At 38.3% G+C, this 24,445-nt stretch overlaps 2 protein-coding genes across 2 annotated transcripts in view; one reads left to right on the top strand and one right to left on the bottom strand.

The window, feature by feature from the left end:
• aldob (aldolase b, fructose-bisphosphate) overlaps positions 1-24,445 on the bottom strand; it is a 509,131-nt gene that overhangs the window by 253,752 nt on the left and 230,934 nt on the right. The gene's annotated exons all lie outside the window — the stretch shown is intronic.
• egr1 (early growth response 1) lies at positions 9,948-12,189 on the top strand. Its single transcript, NM_131248.1, is given in 2 exon segments — positions 9,948-10,158; positions 10,865-12,189. Coding segments are annotated over 2 exon segments (1,536 nt in total).

Here is a 24,445-nt window from a genome sequence, read left to right as displayed (position 1 = left end):
CTGTTCCAGGCATGTCCCACTGGGAGTAGGCCTCGGGGAAGTCCCAGGACACGCTGAAGGGACCATATCTCTCGGTTGGCCTGGGAATGCCTCGGTAATTCAAGAGGAGCTGGAAGAAGTGTCTGGGGAGAGGGAAGTCTAGAGTTCTCTCCTAAGACTGCTTGAATGAGAATGACGTAGACCGAAACTTTCTGTCGTACACCACATCCTCCATTGGTACCCTTTGGACAGTGGAAAAGCCTGATAAAGGTGACCCATACCAACCTGTACCATATTGTACCAGACTGTGGAAACAGACCATAACTGGCAATTGTGGTATTTACATATTATTGTTCTTAAGTTGTTTTGAATACTCGTCCTCATTTGAATATAATTTTTTGGATAAACATCTGCAAAATAAATTTAAAAAACTACTTTTGCTACTTTTCACAATCATTTTTATATCCGATAAATAAAAACTAGTTTTATGGTGTTCTTTGCACACCTCAAAATACTTTTACCATACTTGATTTGTAAATGTATACATTTTAAACAATAAAATTACATAGTTCTGTATGGCTTTTCAAATAGAGTAAACTTGCTCTGTAGCACATCTGTTATAACATTAGATTTGACTGTCCTTGTAAATTGGTCTAGTTGCTGGGTCAAAATATTAGCAGTACCCAAAAACATCCATAAAGCGTTAAAAACATTCAGGATATCCTCAAACATGGTGACCATTTTACATTGGAAAGCACCTCACATTTTCTTCAAACTTTTTTATACCAATAGAGAACATATTTCATCCCTAAATAGACTATAATAGGGAAATGTGTATGCCCATGTTGAACTGAGAACACTGAAATACGAGCTTAGCAGAAATCTGTCTGTCTTCAGATGAATGTGGAATCACACCCAGTTAAAACTCAAACAAAAATCCAGCCGGCCGGTTTAACCACTGTATACCACACACTCCCGGTTTACACTCTGTATTACCCAAACACAGATGGAAAAAAAGATTGCGTAAGAGACAACAAGGCACCGACCCATTAAAAACTGTACCAAACCATGCAAGTCATTCGGTTTCACTTCTCTGTTGTTTCACGCCAGTGCTAAAATTAGCTAGCCATTTATTCCACTGCAAATGGTTACATCTTACTCATACTTCATACATGTGGCCTTAACCATTCATGGTGAAAAACTGCTCCTCAGTCAATCTTGTTTTAGACTTTTTTAGACTCTTTTAGGTGGTTATACTTTATATTTAGATTAGCGAGCTAAACATGCAGTAGCTCTTTTCAGGAAGTCCCCTTAAATGTAACAGATAGGCCTCAGGTACTGGTCTTCTGACACATAACTGAACCTCCTTTTGTTGTACACATCAAACAGAGCACAAAGGCAGGCAGTGACTCAGTTGGGGGCAGGTCTCAGAGGCTGGCTCTCTCTGGCTGCCTCGTGGGCTCTGGTAATTGTTTTCCTGTCGCCTGTAACCTTCGGCTGGCTAAAATTCCCAAGAGGCCAGTGGCTTCATGGCATTTGTCATATTAATGACACAAATGTGTGCATCAGATGTCAGGACATACTGTAAGTCGCGCTTTAGGGTCTACATCACAGTCAGGAAAAACGCGCTGTGGTTAGCGGATGTAGATTAGCATGGAAAAATTATCTTCAGGTTAGCTGGGGCGGGATAATTTGATGGAACATATCTGGATCACATACAAATGTATATGTCTTTTAATATAGGATGTAGTTCATTAGCTTTAACGATACATCATATACATTTATGCTGAAGAGTGTTAAGGGTCAGTAAGATTTTCTTAAAGATTTTTTTTAATAAAGCTTCTTGTGCTTACTAAAGGCTGGTTTATACTTCTGCGTGGAGTAACCGTCATGACCCACAGCGCCTGCCTTCACGTAGCCATGCATTTATACTGTGTGCTGTTTGTGTTGCTCTGCAATAACACTTCCAAAACGTTAGCTTGGCAGTAGGCTATGTTATGTTCCTCTGTATTGAGTTTCTTCGCAGGTCTTTTGTTTTTTCTGAAGGCTACCTTAATATACAAGTAGCTAAAATTCATTCAGAGGCGGAAACCGGCGGACTTGCAACAACTTCATAAAGTAAACACGAAACAACAGTTTCCATCTAGATCTACTTCACGGGACTCAACACTTGTAATCACTTGCTGTTAGGGTTCACGCGGCTCTCAGTCCCACCCACACTGGTCACAGGTACTAAGCCAACCAATCACAGAGCTTGCACTATGCATTGTTACAACGTGTAGTTACATTTTTTTGAGAGGTGCGGGTCAGCCATGGCAAGGGCTATGCAACTGCGCAAAGGCTGTGCAAGAGCATTCGCATACGCTTGACACAGAAGTAGAAAACAGCCTTAAGTCGAAATTTGTTTGATGAAAACACTGTAAAATAGTATTACTATTTTTAGTTTACTATTAGTTTTATTTTAAAATACTTAAAATTGTAAGTTGTGTCAGCAGTTGTCACTAATAATAAATCATAAATATTTTAAGAATTAGGATTTGCTACTCAAATCTTTCTTTTTTTGATCAATGCTCTAAACGTATTTGCTGCAACATGTAACATTCATTTCTTCATTTTCTTTTCGGCTTAGTCCCTTCTTTTAATCAGGGGTTGTCACCGCAGAATAAAATGCCAACTTATCCAGCATATGTTTTACGCAGCGGATGCCCTTTCAGCCGCAACCCAATACTGGGAAACACTTATACACTTTTGCATTTACACACATACACTAGGGACAATTTAGCTTATTCAGTTCACCTGTAACGCATGTCTTTGGACTTCCGGGGAAACCAAGCACCCGGAGGGAACCCACGTGAACACGGGAAGAACTAGCAAACTCGTGCCAACTGACCCAGTCAGAGATCGAACCAGCGACCTTCTTGCTGTGAGGCAATCGTGCTAACCAATGCACCACCGCGGCGCCCAACTGTAACATTTATAATCAAAAGTATTCAAGTTATGACACAATTACTTAACATAAATTAAATAGAGATAATGTCTACTAAAATGAACTGGCATTGTAAATTATAGAAAACATATAGGATCATTTTACAAGTTTCTACATTTAATTCGTAAATTACTTCACAAAAGTTTACTAATATTTCATTGTTATCAGTTGACATGCTTATTTAAAGCCATTAAAAAAAAAAACTTTTATTGGACTAAAGCATTTATTGATGCAAATCATTAAAGATTTACACTACAGTGTTGAAAGGCCTAACCACATAGAAGCAGTGGTACTGAACAGTACTGAAAACGCATACTTAAGTAAAAGTACCATTACTTGCCTAAAAATGTAGTGTGAGTAGAGTAAAAGTACCTGTTGTAAATATTACTCAAAATAGTAGTAAAAAGTAGCCCTTTTAAAAGTACTCATGAGTAGTGAGTAGTAAGTATTATGCTGTTAAAAGTTTATGCATTTACATGTAATTTGTGGATGTGGATTAGGTTAGATGTAGGTTGTGATGTCAGGTGACCAAAACTCAATGTCTAGCCAGTGTCTAAGGACAACATTATTTTGATGTCCAATAATGACATCAAATGACGTTGATATTTGGTTGATTTTAGGTTGTTAGAAAGTGACCAAATTCCAATGTCGAGCCAACATCTTAAAACCAAAATCCTATTGACGTCAAATACTGACATTTTTTCATCAGTTATGGCAACCAAAATTCAACGTCTGATAGATGTCATGGTGGTAACGTTGACACAACGTCAAGCTGTAACATCATTAGATGTTGATATTTGGTTGGTTTTAAGTTGGACGTTGGACATTGACATCAAGCTGACGTTGAGTTCTGATGTAAACCCGATTTTCATTTCCAAAATAAATGCAGCGTCTGCAAGACGTTAGGGTACAATTTCAATCTGACGTCATGTTGACATCTTGTGCCTGCTGGGTGTTTAAGGCCATTTCGTTCATCTTTCTACATTTAGATGTCTATTAAATACAAAATTGTTTGCTGGGAGATTGCGTTAACCCTTGTAAAATGTTACCGAGCCAGACATATCATTTCATTATGTCCTAGTGCTTTTAAGTATATAAGGCGAGATTAACGAATGCTACAAAACTGCTACTAAAGTCTCTAATGTGTAATAATGCTACTCTCCGTGTTGAGTCGAAAACAAAACTATCTCAATTAACTAAGAATCATTCCTTAGTTATCTTTTTGTCTAATCTAAATAAAGTGGGACCTTTGCTTCATTTTCTCACCACCATGCTATCTATAATTTCAACTCACTTTTCTCCTGAAGCTAGAATAACACATGCTGCTCTTTTGCTCCACCCTCCCTAAATCGTGTAATAGACTGTCAAATACTCATATATCAGCCAGTCATCCTGTCTGTTCCTCGGCCACCCCCGACAGGCTCACCTTTATGCTGATGATGGAGATGGCACAGGTTGGGGGGGGTGGCAGAGGTGGGCGATGGAGAGAAAAAGAGAGAGATAGAGCATCTCCATCAGGCTGCCAGCCAGAGCCAGTGATTAATTCCAGCAGATGCCTGGTATTTGCCTCTGAACGTGGGGGTGTGAAGCGCTCTCTCTCTCTCTTTCTCTGTACCCAGGCTAGCTGGCAGATCTTAATGAAATATTAACCAGCAGGAGATAGACCGAGCAAACGAGGACAGACACAGGCGTGGGCTTCGGCGTAGGTGCGGGGAGAACCGGCCTTTCGTAACAAGGAGAAGGAGAAACCCCCGCCACATATTCATGCAGACACGAGGCAATAACACATCAGGTTAGACAAGCTACCCAATCTGTCCTGGATGTCCCACATCTTCCACCCCCTTCCCTGGTAAGGAAACACCCTCCCACTACTCTTGTTAAACTTATAAGTGAGTCACCAACTGCCATCCCGATTCCCGATCTGAGCATCTGGTTATATAATGTTGTTGATCATTAGAAGGACCTCATTCACCTGCATCACTATTTAAAGTCAGTGTGAAATCAAAATTCATAACGTTTACTTTGCCAGTGCACATTATTATTCTTTTTGTGAACAATTAATCTGTGCAAGTTATCCCACTCTTGCTTTGGTTATCTTCAATCGAAGCCTGACCATTTGCTTCCTCGTTTAGATTGGTAGTCCTTCTCTGTTGATGTCAGTTGGATGGCTTCAGTCACAATATTACACAATCCTTTTCTGTCTATTTTTCCAAAATTAATTTATTTGTTGAGCGGTGTGATGACATTTTTTAAAAGATATATGAAAAACAAAGGAAATAATCTTTGATGCCAAGTGTGTTTTTGAGCATTTACTAGTGGTTGTACACAATCAAGAAATCCCTCACACTGTAAAACCCAAGAGTCAACTTTATCAAATGAAATGGGTGTAGTTAACTCAAACTTTACTGAAAGTTAATTCTACTCATTTGAAAAGAGTTTTGAATTCAGTGTTGAAGGTAATGAGTTAATAAAATAACTGTAAAAAATGCAGGGTTCCACATAATTCATTAATCTTGACCCAACACAAATCGATTAAGTTAACTTAACAAATTTATGTGGATTGAACATTAAAAAATTAAGTTGTCCCAATTAAATCTAAATAATTGTGTTGTTTCAACTCATTTTAATTAAGTATTTTGAACAAGCAAAGAATTATTTTTGAGTGTACCTCATTACTTCAACTTAAATGGAGTAAATTCACTACTCATAAAGATTTTTTTTTTAACTCAAATGGTTTGTAGCAATAGGTTCCCTCAAACAGTTAGATTTGCTTTAACTTATTGGGTTTTAAAGCACTCAGTTGTTTTGAGTTCTATTCATTTATTGGGTTTTACTCTGCTCAAGTTGCTTTGTTTACTCAAGTGGATTAAGTTCAAAGTACTCATTAAGATTTGTTTTTGAACTTAAATGTTTATTGCAATTGGTTTCCTCAAATGGTTTGAGTTACCTTAACTTATTGGGTTTCACAGTGCAGGTACAGTCATAAGTATTTGGGAATGTTGCTACACCAAAGACTTTATTTTCTATGAAAGTTATGGTTCTGTGGTGTTGACAAGAAAATCATTACTTTATCAGGCTGTATTCGAGAGTGTCATCAGGTATGGTCTAGCTGAAGCGGAATAGTCTTAAGAAACTCTTTTATCCCAGTGTCATTCAGACTGTTGAACACTGATTGATGGTGTGCATGTTTTTCTTTGTATATGCATTTCTTTTTAAAATTGGTTGTTTTTATAACCAAGCCTCTCCTACAATTAGATTGCTACAAGGGAATGATGCAAAAAAGAAAGCCCCACCCCCTGCTCAATATTCCAGTTGGAAAGACATCAATATGCTGAAATAAAGCATCTGACCATATTGGTATGAAGCAGAAGTTAAGATTGTCTTTAATTCCCCTATTCTGATATACAGCCTATTAAAACAATTTCTAAATTGAGATCAAAATCTAGGGTGGTGGATGATTTCATTCTTTGGGAACCAATTGGATTGTTCAGTTGTCAATTGAAACGTGGTCATTTCTAACTAAATATAGGAAGATTTGTTGAGGAAGATTTGAATGTCAGTTTGCATAGTTCTGGAGAAATACTGACCTTCGACCCCATTGATAACTAACCACCATATTGAATATTGCAGCTAATTGTTGTGATGTCGACACAGATTTCTGTAGTGGAAACGAGACACACACTGATAGCCCAGGCCTAAAGGCATTCCATGTGACCAAATAAGAAAGGGTGAGGGAAGGTTATGGTATTTGATTAAGAATTATGAGGGTAATTTTTGGCAACATGGTGGCTCAGTGCTTAATACTGTTGCCTCACTGCAAGAAGGTTTCTAGTTTATGTCCCGACTGGGCTATTTAGCATTTCTGTGTGGAGTTTGCATGTTCTCCCTGTTGACGTGGGTTTCCTCTGGGTGCTCCAGTTTCCACCACAGTCCATAGACAGGTGAATTGAATCAACTAAATTTGCCGTAGTGTATGAGTTTAAATGAGTGTGTATGGGTGTTTCTCAGTATTGGGTTGCAGCTGGAAGGATATTTGCTGGTAAAACATATGGATAAGTTGGTGATTAATTTCACTGGCGACCACTGATGAATAAAGGTACCAAGTCGAATAAAAATAAATAAATGGATGAGGGCAATTTATTTTTTAACTAAATAATAAAGTGCACAAATACATACTTTATAGCAAGCATTATTATGCATATAAAATAAGAGTAAATATAGATTTACCGTAAAAAAATAAGAAGAATAAGTTTTGATTTCATGCAACTTGAAGACAAATGTGCACTGAAATCTCAGTTAGCCAGTTTTTGTCATTACTATAAGTATAATATAGTTTATTGCAAGATCAGTCAGAAGATGCATTGTACATTTGATATTCCTGGTCTAACTGTGAATGTTATTCTGAAGCAATGTTTTATGCTATTATTTTTGATGTAATCTTTCATCATCACTCTAATAACCTGCTGCACCTGCGAAACAACTTCTTGACTGACATCACAAAGCCTGCTTACTCAATAAACTGCTTTTGTGTGAACACTCAGAAATGAAAAAAAAAACTGCTAATTCACAAGTCTTTAACATGTCCATTGAAAATTTCGACAAGTCACTAGAGGAATTTCTGGTTTTTCATCAGTATTGGGTAAAAGGCCATCATAAAAATGTGCGCTGATATTCCTAAATACTTTATATATATATATATATATATATATATATATATATATATATATATATATATATATATATATATATATATATATATATATATATATAAATGTGTATTACCTCTATTACAGTTGTTTACTAAAATCTAAAAGTGTGCATGTAACTGATTTTTTTGTGAACCCAAAATTAAAAGTGATTATTTTGTGACATGTGTCCTTTTATTGAATTTATCAGTAGTATTTTAACATAGTAAAAGGGTCTATAGCAACGTCCCAAACTTTTTTGCAACAGGTTCTGGTTCAGTGAGATCATTATATTATTGGTGAAAGTACAGCTCAATATGTTATTGTCTAAAGTCTTAAATTTTGTGCGATTTGTGAAAATTTTTAAACAACAGTCTAACACACTAAATGTGTTCTTCCGGCCCTCGCAGTATCGTTTTCATTCGCGTTAAATTCAAATTGCGTCTGCTCTGACAACGTCTATTGAGTCAGCAAAGTTACATCGATCTCTCTGCCAAAGCAACGGCGCAGTCCCTGCTCTTCTCCTCAATTTACCGAGCATCAGTACACCACCGGCGTCCGGAGAGCCTGCTGCAGCGCTTATTTGCATTGGTGTCGGGAGTTGAGTGACAGAGAGGATCCCTGTGTATCGAGTCCGGGACATCCCCCAATTAAACAGATCTCCTCTCTCCTCTGTCAGCACCCACCATCCATCAGTGCCAACGCGCCGGCCGTGCACCGAATAGCCAAGTGTCATTCCTTAACCAATAGGGTTCAATTCTAATTCTAAATATAAAACTACAGGGAATGGGGATAAAATGTTTATGCTATTAATGGAGGAACGCGTGATTTATGTATTGATTCGTCATGCTGTAAAATATAAACTAATCAGCTGTAATGCTGTTGTAGCAAAAATAAGATTGAATAATAAAATAATAAGATTTAACAATGTAGACTCACTATTATAAAGAATAAGCATACATTTAGACTACGTGTACACTAACATGCCTATGGTTTATGTGCATCAATGTTTAAATACACATCAACATGTTGCACAAAACAAAACAAACGTTGTGCTAATGTGGAAAACAGCGTGGTAGTGCATGTGGGAATTTATTCAGCTCGTAATACAATCAGTCGGCTATATGTCGAAACGAATAAGCGTTTTCCTGCATATGCATCGTAAAGCATTACTTACTGTTCATTAGAATAAGCGCAGCTTTCGAGAAAACGAACTGCAGCGAATTAACGTGTGCTGAGTTTAATATGACTTAATATTTACGTGCAGTTGTCCGTTGAAACCATCGGCTCTGCTGCTTAAGTATTGAGGAAAAAGTTCTCTCTCATAAATCTTGGAACGGGCGAGGCAGCATTGTGCTGACATTAGTTATTGTGCGGAGCTCTGGACTTCAATTGCACCCAAGCCTCCGTTTCACTGCCAAGCGCCGATCAGCGCTACATCAGGAAACTCCAAATAAGGGCATGGAAGTGGAAACCCACCGGAATCATGCCTTATGTAGTCACGACCTTATATGGCAGGGCGGAGCGCGATCTTCCGGCCAGGGCTCTGCTACAGCGCAGACGGGAAACCCGAACATTTAGCAGACTTTTGAGGAGAAAAGGAAGACTTGCGCTGCCGTTTCTCTTCGAGAGACACTGCGCTTACCGGGCATTGATTTGCTGTGGAGGAGGAACGGGCATCTCCCCTCCATTTAATGCACAGGCTTAACGTTTAAGCTCCCCAATCTGCTTTTTTCCTCTAGGCAAACGTCATGTGTCCTCCACTGCAGTGCCTAAATATGGGCTTCCTCCTAGTCCAAATATGGACATCTACGTCACGGCAAGAGGATATATAAAGGAGTAGGGATTCTCTGAGCAGTGAAAGAGCCTAGAGAGCCCAAGCGATTCAGCACTAGTGCAGAGAGCTGATAGGCAACACGTTGCGATATATATATAATCAAATACATTTTGACACATTAAATAAATGTGACAACTCAATTCAAAACAACAACAACAACAACAGAAACAAAACAGCAACCTGATTTGTTTTTAAAAGTGCAAGTTTGAAGTAGGGAATGAACAGAAGGGATATTCAGAATCTCAGCTGTTTTATCTGAGACAGTGGATTTGTTCTGCCTCTTTGGACCGTCACACAGGAGAAGAGGAAGACAAACAAGAAGACAAACTGTGAGAGTGAGGAGATCAACCAGAAACAAGGGGAGTCAGACATCGCAGCATCTTCACATTTGTCGTCCCAGAGGGGTTAGCTGCTGATTTCTCCAGCACAATTCTCTCCTCTCCGAGCACACTCCAGAGAGATGGCTGCAGCCAAGACAGAGATGCTCCTGCCTGCTCTGCAGATCTCCGACCCCTTGAGCTTCCCTCACTCCCCCACGGATAACTACCCCAAGTTGGAGGAGATGATCATGCTGAACTCTGCAGGGACCCCCTTTCTCAACGCCACAGCACCTGAAGGCGCTGTTTTTGGCTCCGGGGAGCCCGGGGAGCAGTTTGATCACCTTGCTGGAGGTAAGCACTAAATCCCTCTTGATTAAATTGCATGCTGCTTTCATAACTAGATTTGCAAGAGTTTGCATGTGCATAAAAATGCTGACATTTAAATAAGTAATAAATGTGTTATGATAAATGTGATATTTTAGCGTCCTCTTCATTTAAATATAAAGTTATACATGGTGGAGTTATTTGAATAATGTGTATAAATAATATTGCATCGATGTAAAGTAAAAATATCATTTAAATTAAAGCTGACAGCAGTTAATATGGAGTCACTGTAAAAGCTAAGGAATGAATGAAGCATTTAAGAGAATAGCTTCATTTTAAAACCCAGCTTTTCAGTCTTTTAAAGTGCATTTTGAATAAATTTAAGCTGTGCAAATGTGAAAAAGGGATCAGGATGTGAGTAAGGATAAAGAGACTGTCGAGAGAAATGCACATGTAGATGGTTAAGCTTGCGCTGGCTCTTGTCTCTGAGGAAGATCGGCAAATGTGTGTGCGTGTGTGTGTGTATGTGTGGTTTGGTGGGGGGTACCCTTTGCGCTCCATCAGCACCTGCTGCTCTGTCTGAGATTGTGGGAAAACAGAGTCTCGACAGCCAGCAGGACCCCCCAAATAAATCACCTCTGGAATCATTTATATGCACTAAAATAACTGAGTTAACAAGTCATGCAATAGTTTCTAACCCACTCTCTTTCTGTGTTTGTGCTTGCTTTTGCAGATACGCTTTCAGAAATTTCCATGGAGAAACCTCTGTCAGATCAGACCTACTCCACCCAACGGCTGCCTCCCATATCTTACACAGGCCGTTTCACCCTTGAACCCGCCACCAACTGCAGTAACAGTCTATGGGCTGAGCCTCTGTTCAGCCTGGTGAGTGGGCTGGTGGGCATCAACCCACCCCCAGCCTCCATCCCGTCCTCAACCTCTCAGGCAACTCACCCCTCTTCCTCTTCCACGTCTTCCATCCCCTCTTCGTCCTCGTCATCCACATCCAGCGCCAGCTTGAGCTGCTCCGTCCACCAGAGTGAGCCCAACCCCATCTATTCGGCAGCTCCCACCTACTCCAGTGCCAGCCCAGACATCTTCCCTGAGTCTGGCCCTAACTTCTCAACCACGGTGGGCACCTCACTGCAGTACTCCTCATCAACATATCCCAGTGCCAAGACCTGTAACCCCAGCTTCTCTGTGCCAATGATCCCTGACTACCTGTTTACACAGCAGCAAAGTGAGATCAGCCTGGTGCCACCAGATCAGAAACCCATCCAGACACAAGCGGGTCAGCAGCCCGCCCTGACGCCGCTGCACACCATCAAGGCCTTTGCAACCCAAACGGGTTCACAGGACCTGAAAAGCGTCTACCAGTCTCAGCTCATCAAGCCCAGTCGCATGCGCAAGTATCCTAACCGGCCAAGCAAGACACCACCCCACGAGCGCCCCTACGCATGCCCTGTGGAGACCTGTGACAGGCGCTTCTCACGCTCAGACGAGCTGACCCGCCACATCCGCATCCACACAGGACAGAAGCCATTCCAGTGCAGGATCTGCATGCGCAACTTCAGCCGCAGTGACCACCTGACGACCCACATTCGCACACACACAGGCGAGAAGCCCTTTGCCTGCGAGATCTGTGGCCGCAAGTTTGCCCGCAGCGACGAGCGCAAGCGCCACACTAAGATCCACATGCGGCAGAAGGACAAGAAAGCAGAGAAAGGTGCCACTGCTGCAGTGCAGAGCTCAGTTTCAAACATTTCCATCTCAGCTTCCTCACCAGTGTCCAGCTACCCCTCTCCCATCACTTCTTACCCTTCTCCGGTCTCCTCTTTCCCGTCTCCAGTCAACTCCTGCTACTCATCTCCAGTCCACACCTCCTACCCCTCCCCGTCCATTGCAACCACGTACCCATCGGCCACCAGCACCTTCCAGACGCAGGTGGCCACTTCCTTCCCGACCTCAGTGGCCAGTAACATCTACAGTTCTCCTGTCACCACCCCACTGCCCGACATGCAGTCTGCGCTTTCCCCTCGGACAGCCGACATCTGCTGAGACTTCCCCAGAACTCCAAGCTCTCCCTTGACTCAGAAAGCATCTATGACTTTTACGTCCCCTCTGCAAAAAGCACTTTTCTGCCCATGCTCACAACATGGCACAGTTACAGAACAGTCAAGGACACGGCAAAGACGTTTAAAAACAAAAGGGATTTTTTTTGTGTGTTGTTCTCTCCCTTCGAATCCCATCCTTTCAAATGAGGCATATGAGACTTTCAAATGACAAACAAAAGCAACAGGCTTCTGCAAGTTTTCCCTCAGACTGTGTGTGTACAGACGTACTTGCGACGCGGAATGGCTAAAGGGTGTAATCGAAGCCTGTGGGCTTGAGGCTCGACAGGTGTACAGTTACAAAAGACATTTGAATAATATACATAAGCTACAGTATATTGTACATGTGCCATGTTTCCTTTTTGTTTATACTTTTTAGTACCATTGTTGTGACAATTGATTTGAATATTTGCATTGTATTATTCTTGAGCAGGGCCATATTTTATAAGATACATTCTGTATTATGTAGTAAAAATGCTGTGATAAGTTCTTGACTTTGTTTGACTAGAAGCACTTAAGTATTCTGACGCATGTGGAAGAGTGATGTTAGTTTCTCTTATTTTGTAAATATCATCCACTGGTACTATATTTCTCTTTCTCAAATGTGACAACAGAAACCTGTTAAACAGAGGGGAAAAACATCAGAAAAGATTCAACCACAAATCTTCAATTTTTTTGGTGCCTTTTGTAAAGCCTTGCAGATGTTTTGACAGATATCAGTGTGTGGATGCGTTGCATCTAGCCTTAAGGTGTAAGGGATTTTGTTTTCTCCTTTCTTTTTTTCTATATTCAGAAAGTCATTTCAAGGAAAGAAGGGAAAGGATACGAGGGCACTGCATTTCTTTGGGATGTAAGCAAAAAAGAAAACTATAAACTATATTTTTGTAATGGAAATGTACATATCTACATCTTGAGGAGTCGGAATGCTGTAGTTACCTACTGAGTAGGCATGGGATTTTTTGTATGTTATTTACATGCGGTCCATTATTTTGTTGTTATTTTTATTTTGTATTTGTGTTTGTTCGAAAAAGTGACTGTTTATGGCTTCTAAACACATTGAATGCGCTTAACTGCCAATGGGATATTTGTGTACAAGATATCCTTCAAGAACAGAACTATAAATAAAACATAAATATATAAATATATATACGTTGAATCCCTGTCTTGCTTTCCATCGCTTAGCAACAGGTCCTGATGAATATTCCTTTACAGAGTGAACACACGCTGCACACACATCACTGCATATTAAAAAACAATTTACTGTAATACAGTATGTCATTAAATGCCATTAGTTCATGGTCTCAAGTTGCACAATTCTAAATTATTCTTAGTCTTTCCTCATACACCTGACAGCGTACATGCATAAAAAAAAGATATGTGATTAAAATGACAGAGTAGCTGAATCCAGAAGCTCACATTACTCATAATGACAAAGTTTCATCCTAAAAAAGTGTATATTTTTGAATTAGTACGTCTATTCTAAAGTTTAATGATTGCTTTGAAAGCATCCAAGCTTTCACTTGAACAAGTCACGTCTCCCATAATAAAAGATATCAAAAGTGAAATATAACCTAGAGCAAAAGAAAAAAAAGCTAAATTAATAAATAAAAACTTGACATCAAAAATATATGTACTGATGCGTTCTTTTGTTCAGAAGTTCGGCAGACTGAGAAGCCAATCATGGAGTTGATGTGCCAGATCAGATTGTCTCTCTTTATTACTTATCAAAAGAGCTCCTGGGCGTCATGAGAATATGTTATCAAAAGATAGCATGTTCGAATGTGACTGGATGCGCTTGGGGCTTAATTATACATAGATAGCAATCTTGTAAAATCAGTCGACACTAATAAGACGCCCTTGTAATGGGCTTCCGTGTCTATTGAGTTTGTCAGGGGAAAAAAAAAAGTCTCAATATCGAAGTCGCTTTTAAGAGTGAGGCAGCTTTTGCTCTATTGTATGTTTTACCTTCCTCCATGAGTGCCTTTGTAAAGGAAAAATAATAATCTGCTCATACTAATTTCTCTGCCACCAAAAAGATCAAATAAAAAAAAAACGCTCTTTTTCTTTCCATCCTGGCATCTGAACGCCCTTGGTGTGCTCGTTACAGCTCTGTTAAACTGTCTTGTCGGGCGAGATGCGAGTTGAACAGATTTAATGTGACAGAAGTTGTGGGTGTATGTGCAAATGTGTAGCGTGTCTATACATTTCTTTCCTCATTTAACAAGGAAAAGCCAAAGACCATAAAGGTTGATAATCTTACTACTGCAGATGTACATAACGTAACCATATGAGTGAACAGATGACAAAGAAATTAGATGATTTTCTTCTATCAGCCACATTAGTACTCAGACCAAACTCTGCTTAAAATGTTAAAATCTCTGCCTTTTAGGGTGTGTCAGCAGTCCTGGGATGGAAAAAATTGGCTTGTGTTCTTGTAGGGGGACTTTCCCAAACTATGAGGCAATATCAGCCCAAAAGATGAAGCCACAGAACAGCACCGAATGCGAGTGCATCTAAAAGAGGAATAACAACCGTGAGACAGAGCGAGTTGAAAGGAAAGAACAACACAAAGGAAAGTAATTAGGGTAATTGGTCTCATAATCCCAAATTGACTCTCTACAAATGTCTTCAGTGAGAAAGCCGTTGCTTGAATCAGATGTCAATGAACCACAATGAAGAAAGCACCCTTCTTGGGGATCTCAAGCTAAAATCTATCCCACTAAAAAGGCTAGTTTCCTTGCTGGTTCAGTTTTTTTTCAATATAATTCTACATAGCTCAACCATTAGGAGTTATCTGAAACAATAATTCAAGAAACATTAGTAAACAGCATTAGATTTGTGTTGTTGGAACTACATCACTAGACCTGCAGGTATTCATAGTTTGTAGTTAGGACGTACTCCTAAAGACACAGTATGCAATTTTCACCACTTGAGGGTGCATATTCACAACAAACAAAGACATAGTAGCGCAAAACTGCTCGAGCACTCTCAAATATATGCTGCACAAAGGCCTAAATGTATGTTTTGGTTGTTTTTTATTTGAAATTCATAACATTTCACATACTATAAGTTTTTTTCCAATTTTTTATAATCACAGACGTTACAGTAGGCTATTCCGCATTATCACTGATCTGCATCTATAACCAAATCCTGTTCAAAGAAAGGTTAGTAATATAACATATACTTATACATAAGTATTCAAGTTTATAAAGCATTAGTTTAGTTAGAAGTGCTTCTCATATGATATGTGAACTTCAAGCGAGAATGACGTCGACTACAACTTTCTGTCAAACATAAGCCTGATAAAGGTGACCCGTACTGAACCACACCATACAGTACAGTGTAAAAAAATATGTAATTTTCCTGTTTATATCCAGCAGCTGGGGTGCCCTAAAAAACGTTAAATAACAGTCATTGAATTACAGAAATTTGCTGTAAAATTACAGAGGTTGAACAGAAATTGATACCAGAAATTTTAATTTAATTAAATTTCTGTAATTTAATGTCTTTGATGAGGAAACGAGGCTTTTGAGAGCTTGTGAGCAGTTTTGTGCAGAACAGAAGAAATCGGCATGTGAGCAACGGGATTTGCACACCTGTATTACATGAATGTTCTCTCGCCATTTGTCATTGAAATAACACAATAGGTGTTTCCCAGCACTGAGGATTTTTGCTGGAAAGACATCCGAAGTGTCAAATAATTACCAGAGGGTTTTTTTTTTATTCTGCTGAGATGACTCTTGATATACATGAAGGAAAATGAGTAAGTGACAGGAATCATGGGATTTGTGGTGTTCATTAGCTATAGACTCCTGCAGAAATCATGTTCATTAAGAGCTAAATTATTCCAAACCTATTATCATGGTAGTGTTAAGCAGAGTAAGGCTGAAAGCTGTCAAACAAGACCACGAAAGCTGATAAAAGATGAGAGTCACACAGCACAAAAACAGCAGAGCTTTTATTGCGGCCATCAATATAAAGCACTTATAGTGGGAGTGGGTATTGACATGACAACAAATTTCTGATCAGTACTGCAACTCTAACTTTAGCCACCTTTGCAGTGAACTGGCACATTGTTAAACAAAACTATTAGTTTTTATTAGTTAACTGTAAAATACAAAGTGTTATTAATTAAATTATATAAATGAAAATAAATAGGTAAAATATAAACACAGTTGTAGTTAATTAGTTATGGTGAAGCATGATCACAGGTAACTGGGAGAGATCCATATTTTAATCCAATTTTTTTTCCAAATCTTATTATGTGGACGTGATAATACCTAATAGGACAAGATAATACATGACTGTAAATCAATATTAAGGGGTAGAGATACCCACACTGATATGTCTTGGTGTGGTTGGCCTCAAAATCTTTGGGTTTTGGATTTTGGTTTAATTTTATGGTACATAACAAAGACTTGTGTTTTATACCAATCTAATATACATAATATTCTTACACACATTTTTTTCTGTCCAAACAGCTTACAAAAGTCATTTTTGCATAAAAGGTGTTTTAATCAAAAAATCGTGTCCCTTTATATTTGATAAGCTCTTTAGCAAAATATATTTCATTCCATGTTTACACATTTCTTTCCACATCTTTGTCAAGGTGCAATTTTAAAAAGTATTTACAAAAATGAATTATTGAGATTGTACAAATTTATGCAAACTGCCCACTAAATTCCCCACTAAAAACATAAAATAGTTACCAATGACAGTCCCTAGTTGAACAACAGATGAGCAACAAAGTTGCTATCAAATAAAGTAAAAAAAAAAAAAAAAAAAACTGCAGAGTAACAATGTTGGTTTAGTGCTGATTTCATTAAAATTAAAAATTTTGGTCACCCATAACCTCAACCAAGGCTCATTCTGAAAACATAGCCCTATATAAATTTCTGGAGAGCAGCAAATACCTCCCAGGAAGTATTTTTATTTATTTCTTATTTTTTGCAGGTTTTGTTTTCGCAAATCTACCAGAGTCCACTGTGTACTGATCAACTGACTGATCAACTGACCCACCCTCCCCCTTCCTTAAACCCAACCAATATTGTTTTGAAAAGCACCAATTGACTAGTGCCTACCCACTTCCCTAAACCTAACCGACAGTTTTAAATAGTAATCCAGAAAAAAAAGCCCTCGTCTGATTTTTACCACATTTTCAAAATTTACCACATTCTCACCATTTTATTTACTTGTCTATTTTAGTTTTTTTGATTTCTGTGTTTGTCTTACCTGATTTCTGGAACCGTTCTACACCGGACTTAAACCCTGTTGTCATGGTCAACTCTTCCCTATGTCTCAAGTCCACCAATGTAAATGGCGAGCTAACTGGACTAACTGGTAATAGTGGGAAAATCGTGATCTCCAGAAATGTGTATACAACTACGTTTTCAGAATGAGCCTTTGTTGCATAATCTTGCTGATTGACCCAGACTGGCGAGACTTGGACTTAGACAACTGAGGTCTCAACTGGAACACATCATGATTTCTTAACCAAAAAACCACCCACATGAAAAAAATACTAGTTTTTCATAGAAAATAGTAAATAATAATGTTTTTCAATCATACTACACTCTCAGAATTAAAGGTAAAGGAGCTGTCACTGGGGCAATACCATTTCAACAGGTACATATTTGTACCTAAAGGGTCTATAATGGCACCTCAAAGGTACTTTTAGGTACATTTGGGCACTAATATGTACTTTTGAGTTATACTTTGGGAATAAATATGTATCTTTTGAAAAGCTACTGCCCTAGTGACAGTGTATAAAAAAAGTGTATAATGTATATATTATAATATTACAATTTTGATATGAATGCTGCTGCACACTGTAGAATTAACTATAGTTATCTGATAAGTAGGGTATAAAGTACATCAAGGCAGTTGTTATTGTGTAGAATAAAGCCAGACATGCTTATTGGGAGCTCAACATGAATATTTTTTTTAGAAAAAAAAAAAAAAAACACCTGGATGTACTTTATCCCATTTATTATACAGCTACTTGCCACAAAACTTAAAAACTAGACACAATCATTGTTCTGAGCTGTAACAGGTTGTTTATTCTTGAATTAAACTCTAAGCTGACGAAAACAAAAAATGACCGAATGAAGCTGATGAACTAACTGATTATTATTTAGTCAAAAGATAAACAGTCAAACTGTCAAAAACAGCAGCAATACAGACAAGCTTATGGATATACAGCACATGGGTGAGAACATATTCACAGATGGTCAAGATGATTTAAAGTACAGGGATGAACTCGTGTTATTAGATTCAACAGTTGTTATCTGGGAATAACATACCTTGGAGTGTCATGAATGACTGAATCAATTATCTCAGACAGATGTGTAACAAACTGTGATAAATACTGTAGGATCTTTTACTTCAGTGGTGTATTGTACTATAATATACCCTATAATTTTTGGGTAATGTGTTATTATTAGTTGTTGGATTACCACCGCAACTGTAGAATTATCTCAACAGATTGATTAAAGTACACTGTAAAAAAAAATCATTATTTTACAGTTTATTTCCAGCAGCTGGGGTGCAGAAATTAAAATTTAAGGAAATTTCTGTAGTTTCTGTAAATTACCAGCTGTTATTTTATGAGGGTTTTTTCCGGCACCCCAGCTGCCGGAAGTAAACCGTAAAATTTTGGATATTTTTACAGTGTACTTTACTGTGGTGTAGTTCAAAATCACTATACTATTTACTATAAATTACTATAGTATTTTATATTGTTAGCATGTTCTTCGATCATGCATTTTGTTCTATCACATCTGTGGATTGACCAATTGAAACACAGAAGCTCTTCCAAACACAACCTCTCAACATAGAAAAATAAAAAAGAAAATTGTGCAATGAAGAAAAGCTTCTTGCTTTTTAAGATTTTCTGAGGATGAAAACACTCAAAATGCCATTGTTTGCTTAGTTCTTGATTCTGAAAAACAGTTGCCAGTTTTACCTTTTCAATGACACCATGGATATTATGTTCATGGAGAAACATGCAGCTAGGAAAGCAAGAAAGTAGGAGTCTAAATCTGTCACAGTCCGAAATATTATGTAGTCCGAGCACAGCATTTCACTGTCCACTGTAGGCTCTCCTCACTCTACTACAGGCTAACTCAAAGCCAGAAAGCTCACACGTCGATCTGCTCTGAAGCATCTGTGATAACAAACCCCAATCCCCACATCCGTGGTCATTTCAGAACGGTGTGAGTTTCATATTCAACAGGCATCACACAGGGCTGCGCTAGTCAAGCGCTAGCAGCATCTGAAGTCTCCACGGGGGAGCGGGAATTCAAACGCGAGGTCCCACAACAAGTTTAAAGCCAACTTTGTGACAATATGCCCCCTCGCACCCAACTTTCGAGCAGAGAGAAGCTCTTTCAAGAGCGCTGGATGTGTTAATAATGTTTTCCCTTTGCTGGCTTTCGTAGCGACTTAGTTGCTTTTTGCTTATATCAAAGTCAAGCGGCTGACATGGAGGCCTCGCTCAGTTTGGGAGAAAGCAAGAATGACAGCAATGGAAAGAGAGAGAGAGAGGGGAAGCAGGATGATGCATCGCTCTTTTCTCCACTCACAATAAAGCCACCTTTCCAATTCTCCCATGAGCCTCCACTTCAAGGCCCCTGCCTGTTAAAATAAGTGTTTGTTCTCTTATTCTTTTTGGACCTTTTTTAGGGTGGCAAAAGAAAAAAAAAGTGGGGAAAAAGAAAAGAAAGATAGGAGCTAGTGCTCATTGTCTTTCCTTGCGCCCTGTTAAATGGCATATGCTAATAAGCTCTATCCATTTCTGATGCAAGGTCCGTATGCAACTCTTCCCTTCTCTCGTTCTCTTTCTCTCTGTCGTTTTCTCCCTTTCATCCAACTACAAATGCTTTCTTATTGCATCTTTGCCCTCAGGCCTTTTAAGATCCCTTTTTGAAATATGCCGTTTGATAAGCACATCATTGGCTAAGTCCCCACAGTGATTAGGGCTTGACTTTAATGTGCTGGCGACAGAGAGAGAGAGAGAGAGAGGGGGAGAAAGAGAGAGAGAGAGAGAGAGAGAGAGAGAGAGAATTGAGAGAATTGATGATGTTGAGGCATGGAGCTTTGCACTTCAACTCTCAAATCTGCTCACCTCTTCACAGATGAAATGTGCTTTCACCCTTTATACTGTCTCTCACGCCTCTGTGTAACAACAGTATTATTAAAATCATTAGGTTTTCTGATTATTTGAGGTGTTTTATGGAAATCATTTCCAGGAGTATATCATTTAAGAATGGGTGATTATACTAGATTTTATATTGTCTGAAGGAAATTTAAGTGCATGCTTTGCCATGCGAAATCTGATGCCATGATACAGTTGCTAGGGCGTCTGGGTGTTTTGAGAGTTCTGCTGGGTAGAAGCGACTGCTGCTGCTGAGACTGCTTCAGATTAATCGACACATCATCGTCTCATGTCAACATGTTATGCATGTCAACATGCATATTAAAAATCAATGACTTTTTCAAGATGCCATAACACTGCACAGTGTCTGGTTGTACGATCTGTTTAGCTGATTGTAATTGATAATCTTTGTTTTGACCAAAATGTTCTGCTGATTTAATGACAGTGTTTTCTGGGAACACATTGAAAAATAACATATTTATGTTGGCTTGAGAAAACCAACTTATTGTTATCTACTTAAACATATCATTATTATTCCGTCTTCTATCTCCTTCTATAGGGCTTTAATGCTACAAGACCCAAATATGGCCAAACGCTGTGTTCTGCATTAGAGTTGCTATATCTTTTCAGGTTTATGAGACTAATAGTTTTTCAACAATCATTTTTAAGCATTATATTTTTCTAAATATGGCAGGCATTTTTTATTTTTACTACATATTTTTACTTACATGGCAAGCCATTTTTAAAAAAGGTAATTTTTTACTGATATGGCAAGCCATTTTTTCCTGTATCCCATTTACACTTATTAAGCATTAATTTTTCGATAAAATATGGCAAGCCATTTTTTACATCTCCAAGTCCAGTTTTTAACCATCATAGAGACATCTGGGCAGTGGAGTAAAGTAACAAATTACAAATACTCAAATTACTGTAATTGAGTAGTTTTTCTCAAGAATTGTAATTTAATAAGTAATTTTCAAAATGTGTACTTTTACTTTCTCTTGAGTCCATTTTTAGTGCTTTATTGATAGTTTTACTCCAATACTTTCCTTCAACCTGCAGTCACTACTTTATTTTTTCCTGTCTCTAGGGGATAAGAAAAATCAGTCCTGAGATTCCCATCCAATTGAATCGCACATAGAAAATCACATCATAATGAACTACCTTAAGACATGAATACGGGTGATTTATAATTGCAGCAAACTTTTTGGAAGCATTAAAAGTGTCCAAGAAGATGTCAAAAATCTTTACACGCATTGACCCAGAGACTGTTTAGATGCATGTCTCTGATGAAAAAATTGATGGATGTTTACTGTATGAAGATCAAAATAGCCTTAAACACCCAGCATGCACAAGACGTCAACATGACGTCAGATTAAAGTTGTAACCCAACATCACGGGGACATTGCATTTAGTTTGGAAATGTAAATCTGGTTGACGACAGAATCCAGCATCAGGCCAACGTCAATGTCCAACATTTAGCCTAAAATCAACCAAATAAGGTTTAAAAGTGTAACAGCTTGACGTTGTGTTGACGTTACCACTATGAAGCCTATTAGTCGTTGGATTTTTGTTGCCGTACATGACGAATACAGTAAATGTCAGTATTTGACGTCAATATAACTTTGGTTTAAGAGGTTGGCTCGACGTTGGATTTTGGTTACTTAAACACAACCTAAAATCAACCAAATATCACCGTCATTTGACATCATTACTGGACATCAAAATAATATTGTCCTTAGACATTCGCTAGACGTTGAATTTTGGTCACCTGACATCACAACCTAAATCTAACCTAATATTAATGTGTTTGGGCATTGTGTGTCTGCTGGGCAATAACTAAATGCACTACAGAATGTTACGTTAACACACATCCACAAATGACATGTAAATCCATCAGTTTTTTACAGTGTTATTCTCACTGCTCACTGCTCACGAGTACTTTTGAAAGTGCTACTTTTTACTGATACTTTGAGTAATATTTAAAACAGATACTTTTACTCTACTCACACTACATTTTTAGGCAAGTAATGGTACTTTTACTTAAGTATGATTTTTCAGTACTCTTTCCATCACTGTATTTGGGTTGATTTATAACACTAATTTTGGCAAGAAGCTTTGATGTATCATCACTAAGCTGTCAATTGTGCATGGCAACAAAACGGGCCACCTTAGCAACCATTCAAAAACAGCAATATCTCTTGATGAGAACATCATAGGGACTTGAGTATTGGCTTGTTTGACTAATGCATGCAAAACTTGACTTCCTATGCATGGTAACAATGATTAGCCAAATGTAATAATAACAATTAGCTACATGCTATCAATGATTATCTAAGTGTAATAACATCAAACATGTACATAAGGGTTGCCATTTGGTGACCCAATTTACATTAGAAACTGCTTAGTAACCACCTAGCAATGCCAAAAACATTTTAGCAAATGCCTAGTGCCATTTCCAGTCCTAGAGCAGTCACGTTTGCTTTCTCATGCAGCGGATGTCTCTCCGTTACGGACAATTTAGCCAACCCAATTCACCTGTACCAGATGCCTTTGGACTGTGGGGGAAACTGGAGCACCCAGAGAAAGCCCACGCGAACGCAGGGAGAACATGCAAACTCCACACAGAAACACCAACTGACCCAGCCGAGGCTCGAACCAGCGACCTCCTTGCTGTGAGGCAACAGCACTACCACTGCACCACTGCCTCTCCAAAACGAGATATGATTAATTTACTAGTTTATAAAATGCATTCTTGTGTATCCATAGAGCTGAATTATTCTTTCCTTCTTATTCTTTTTCTTCTTCTTAAATGTTTGTTTTCTCTGATGACACACCTATGATTTTCCCACAAACACTGACCTCTGAGACTTTACAACCACAAAACGGGATTGCAATCATTCACAGCATCAGTTTGCATTAAAAGCACTAAAACGCTTGAGTTAGCCCAAAAATATACACCTGCTCAGTGCCTCATCAATAATGCACTTCCTATCTGCCAATGGAGCATGTGCTGTTACGCGAACAGTCACAGCTGTTTCACTACGAGCTGTCCACACTGGCCATGACTAATATAAAGCAAGAAGTCATTTTCCTCCTGCAGGGTTTGTATTAAAAAGTAAAGCTATCCATCTGTTATATAAAAGGTGCTCCACACAGGGCAACGTTTTGGGCAGTAATGTAGTTTTGGAAAACAGGCATCAACTTCAGCAGGAACATTATTACTCAAGTTTATTACTCTCTGCCCCTATCTGACTCCCAATTCTAGATATAGCAAAACTAAGCAAAGCAAAGCAAAGCAAAACAGATAGATAGATAGGTAGATAGATAGATAGATAGATAGATAGATAGATAGATAGATAGATAGATAGATAGATAGATAGATAGATAGATAGATAGATAGATAGATAGATAGATAGATAGATAGATAGATAGATAGATAGATAGATAGATAGATAGATCTATTTTTGTTCTAAACTGGAAGATATTTAATCAATCGATGCTTTATCAAAACAAAAATTCCTATAAAATTTTCATTTATCCAATTAAAATTAAAAATTTGCCTTAAACAAGTCAATGAAAGTACAAAGCATATTGAGTTTCTGTTTAATTTACGCATACACTGGCCTGTAAAATTTAACATTGGTCAAAACATATCTCTTACTATGGTTGAACTCTTAATAAAAAAAATATATATGTATATATATATATAAAAACAAACCTATGTTTTGAATTTAAAATACATTACTTGAAAAACACTGTTAACAATTTCTGTAAATTACACAGTATTTAACTGTAAATGAACTGTATTTTACTGTAGAACAGTAATACAGTATAGTACTGCATTTTAAAGTTCCTCTTGGCACCATTAAAATACAGTATTTTTTAATTTTCTGTAAATGTTAGTACAGTATTTATACTGTAATTAGATTTACAGTAAGTTACTGCCGAATTGTTGCAAAGGATGGAGATGTGTCAGCTGCTCTCCACTTTCATGCACAACACCTCTCCATCCTCGGGTAACATGCCGGATCCGTTACTCCGATCT

This window comes from Danio rerio, chromosome 14, assembly GCF_049306965.1.
Source record: "Danio rerio strain Tuebingen ecotype United States chromosome 14, GRCz12tu, whole genome shotgun sequence".
In the NCBI taxonomy this organism is placed as follows: domain Eukaryota; kingdom Metazoa; phylum Chordata; class Actinopteri; order Cypriniformes; family Danionidae; genus Danio; species Danio rerio.
Note: the sequence above shows the minus strand (reverse complement) of the source record. Positions and strands in the feature narration are given on the sequence as shown.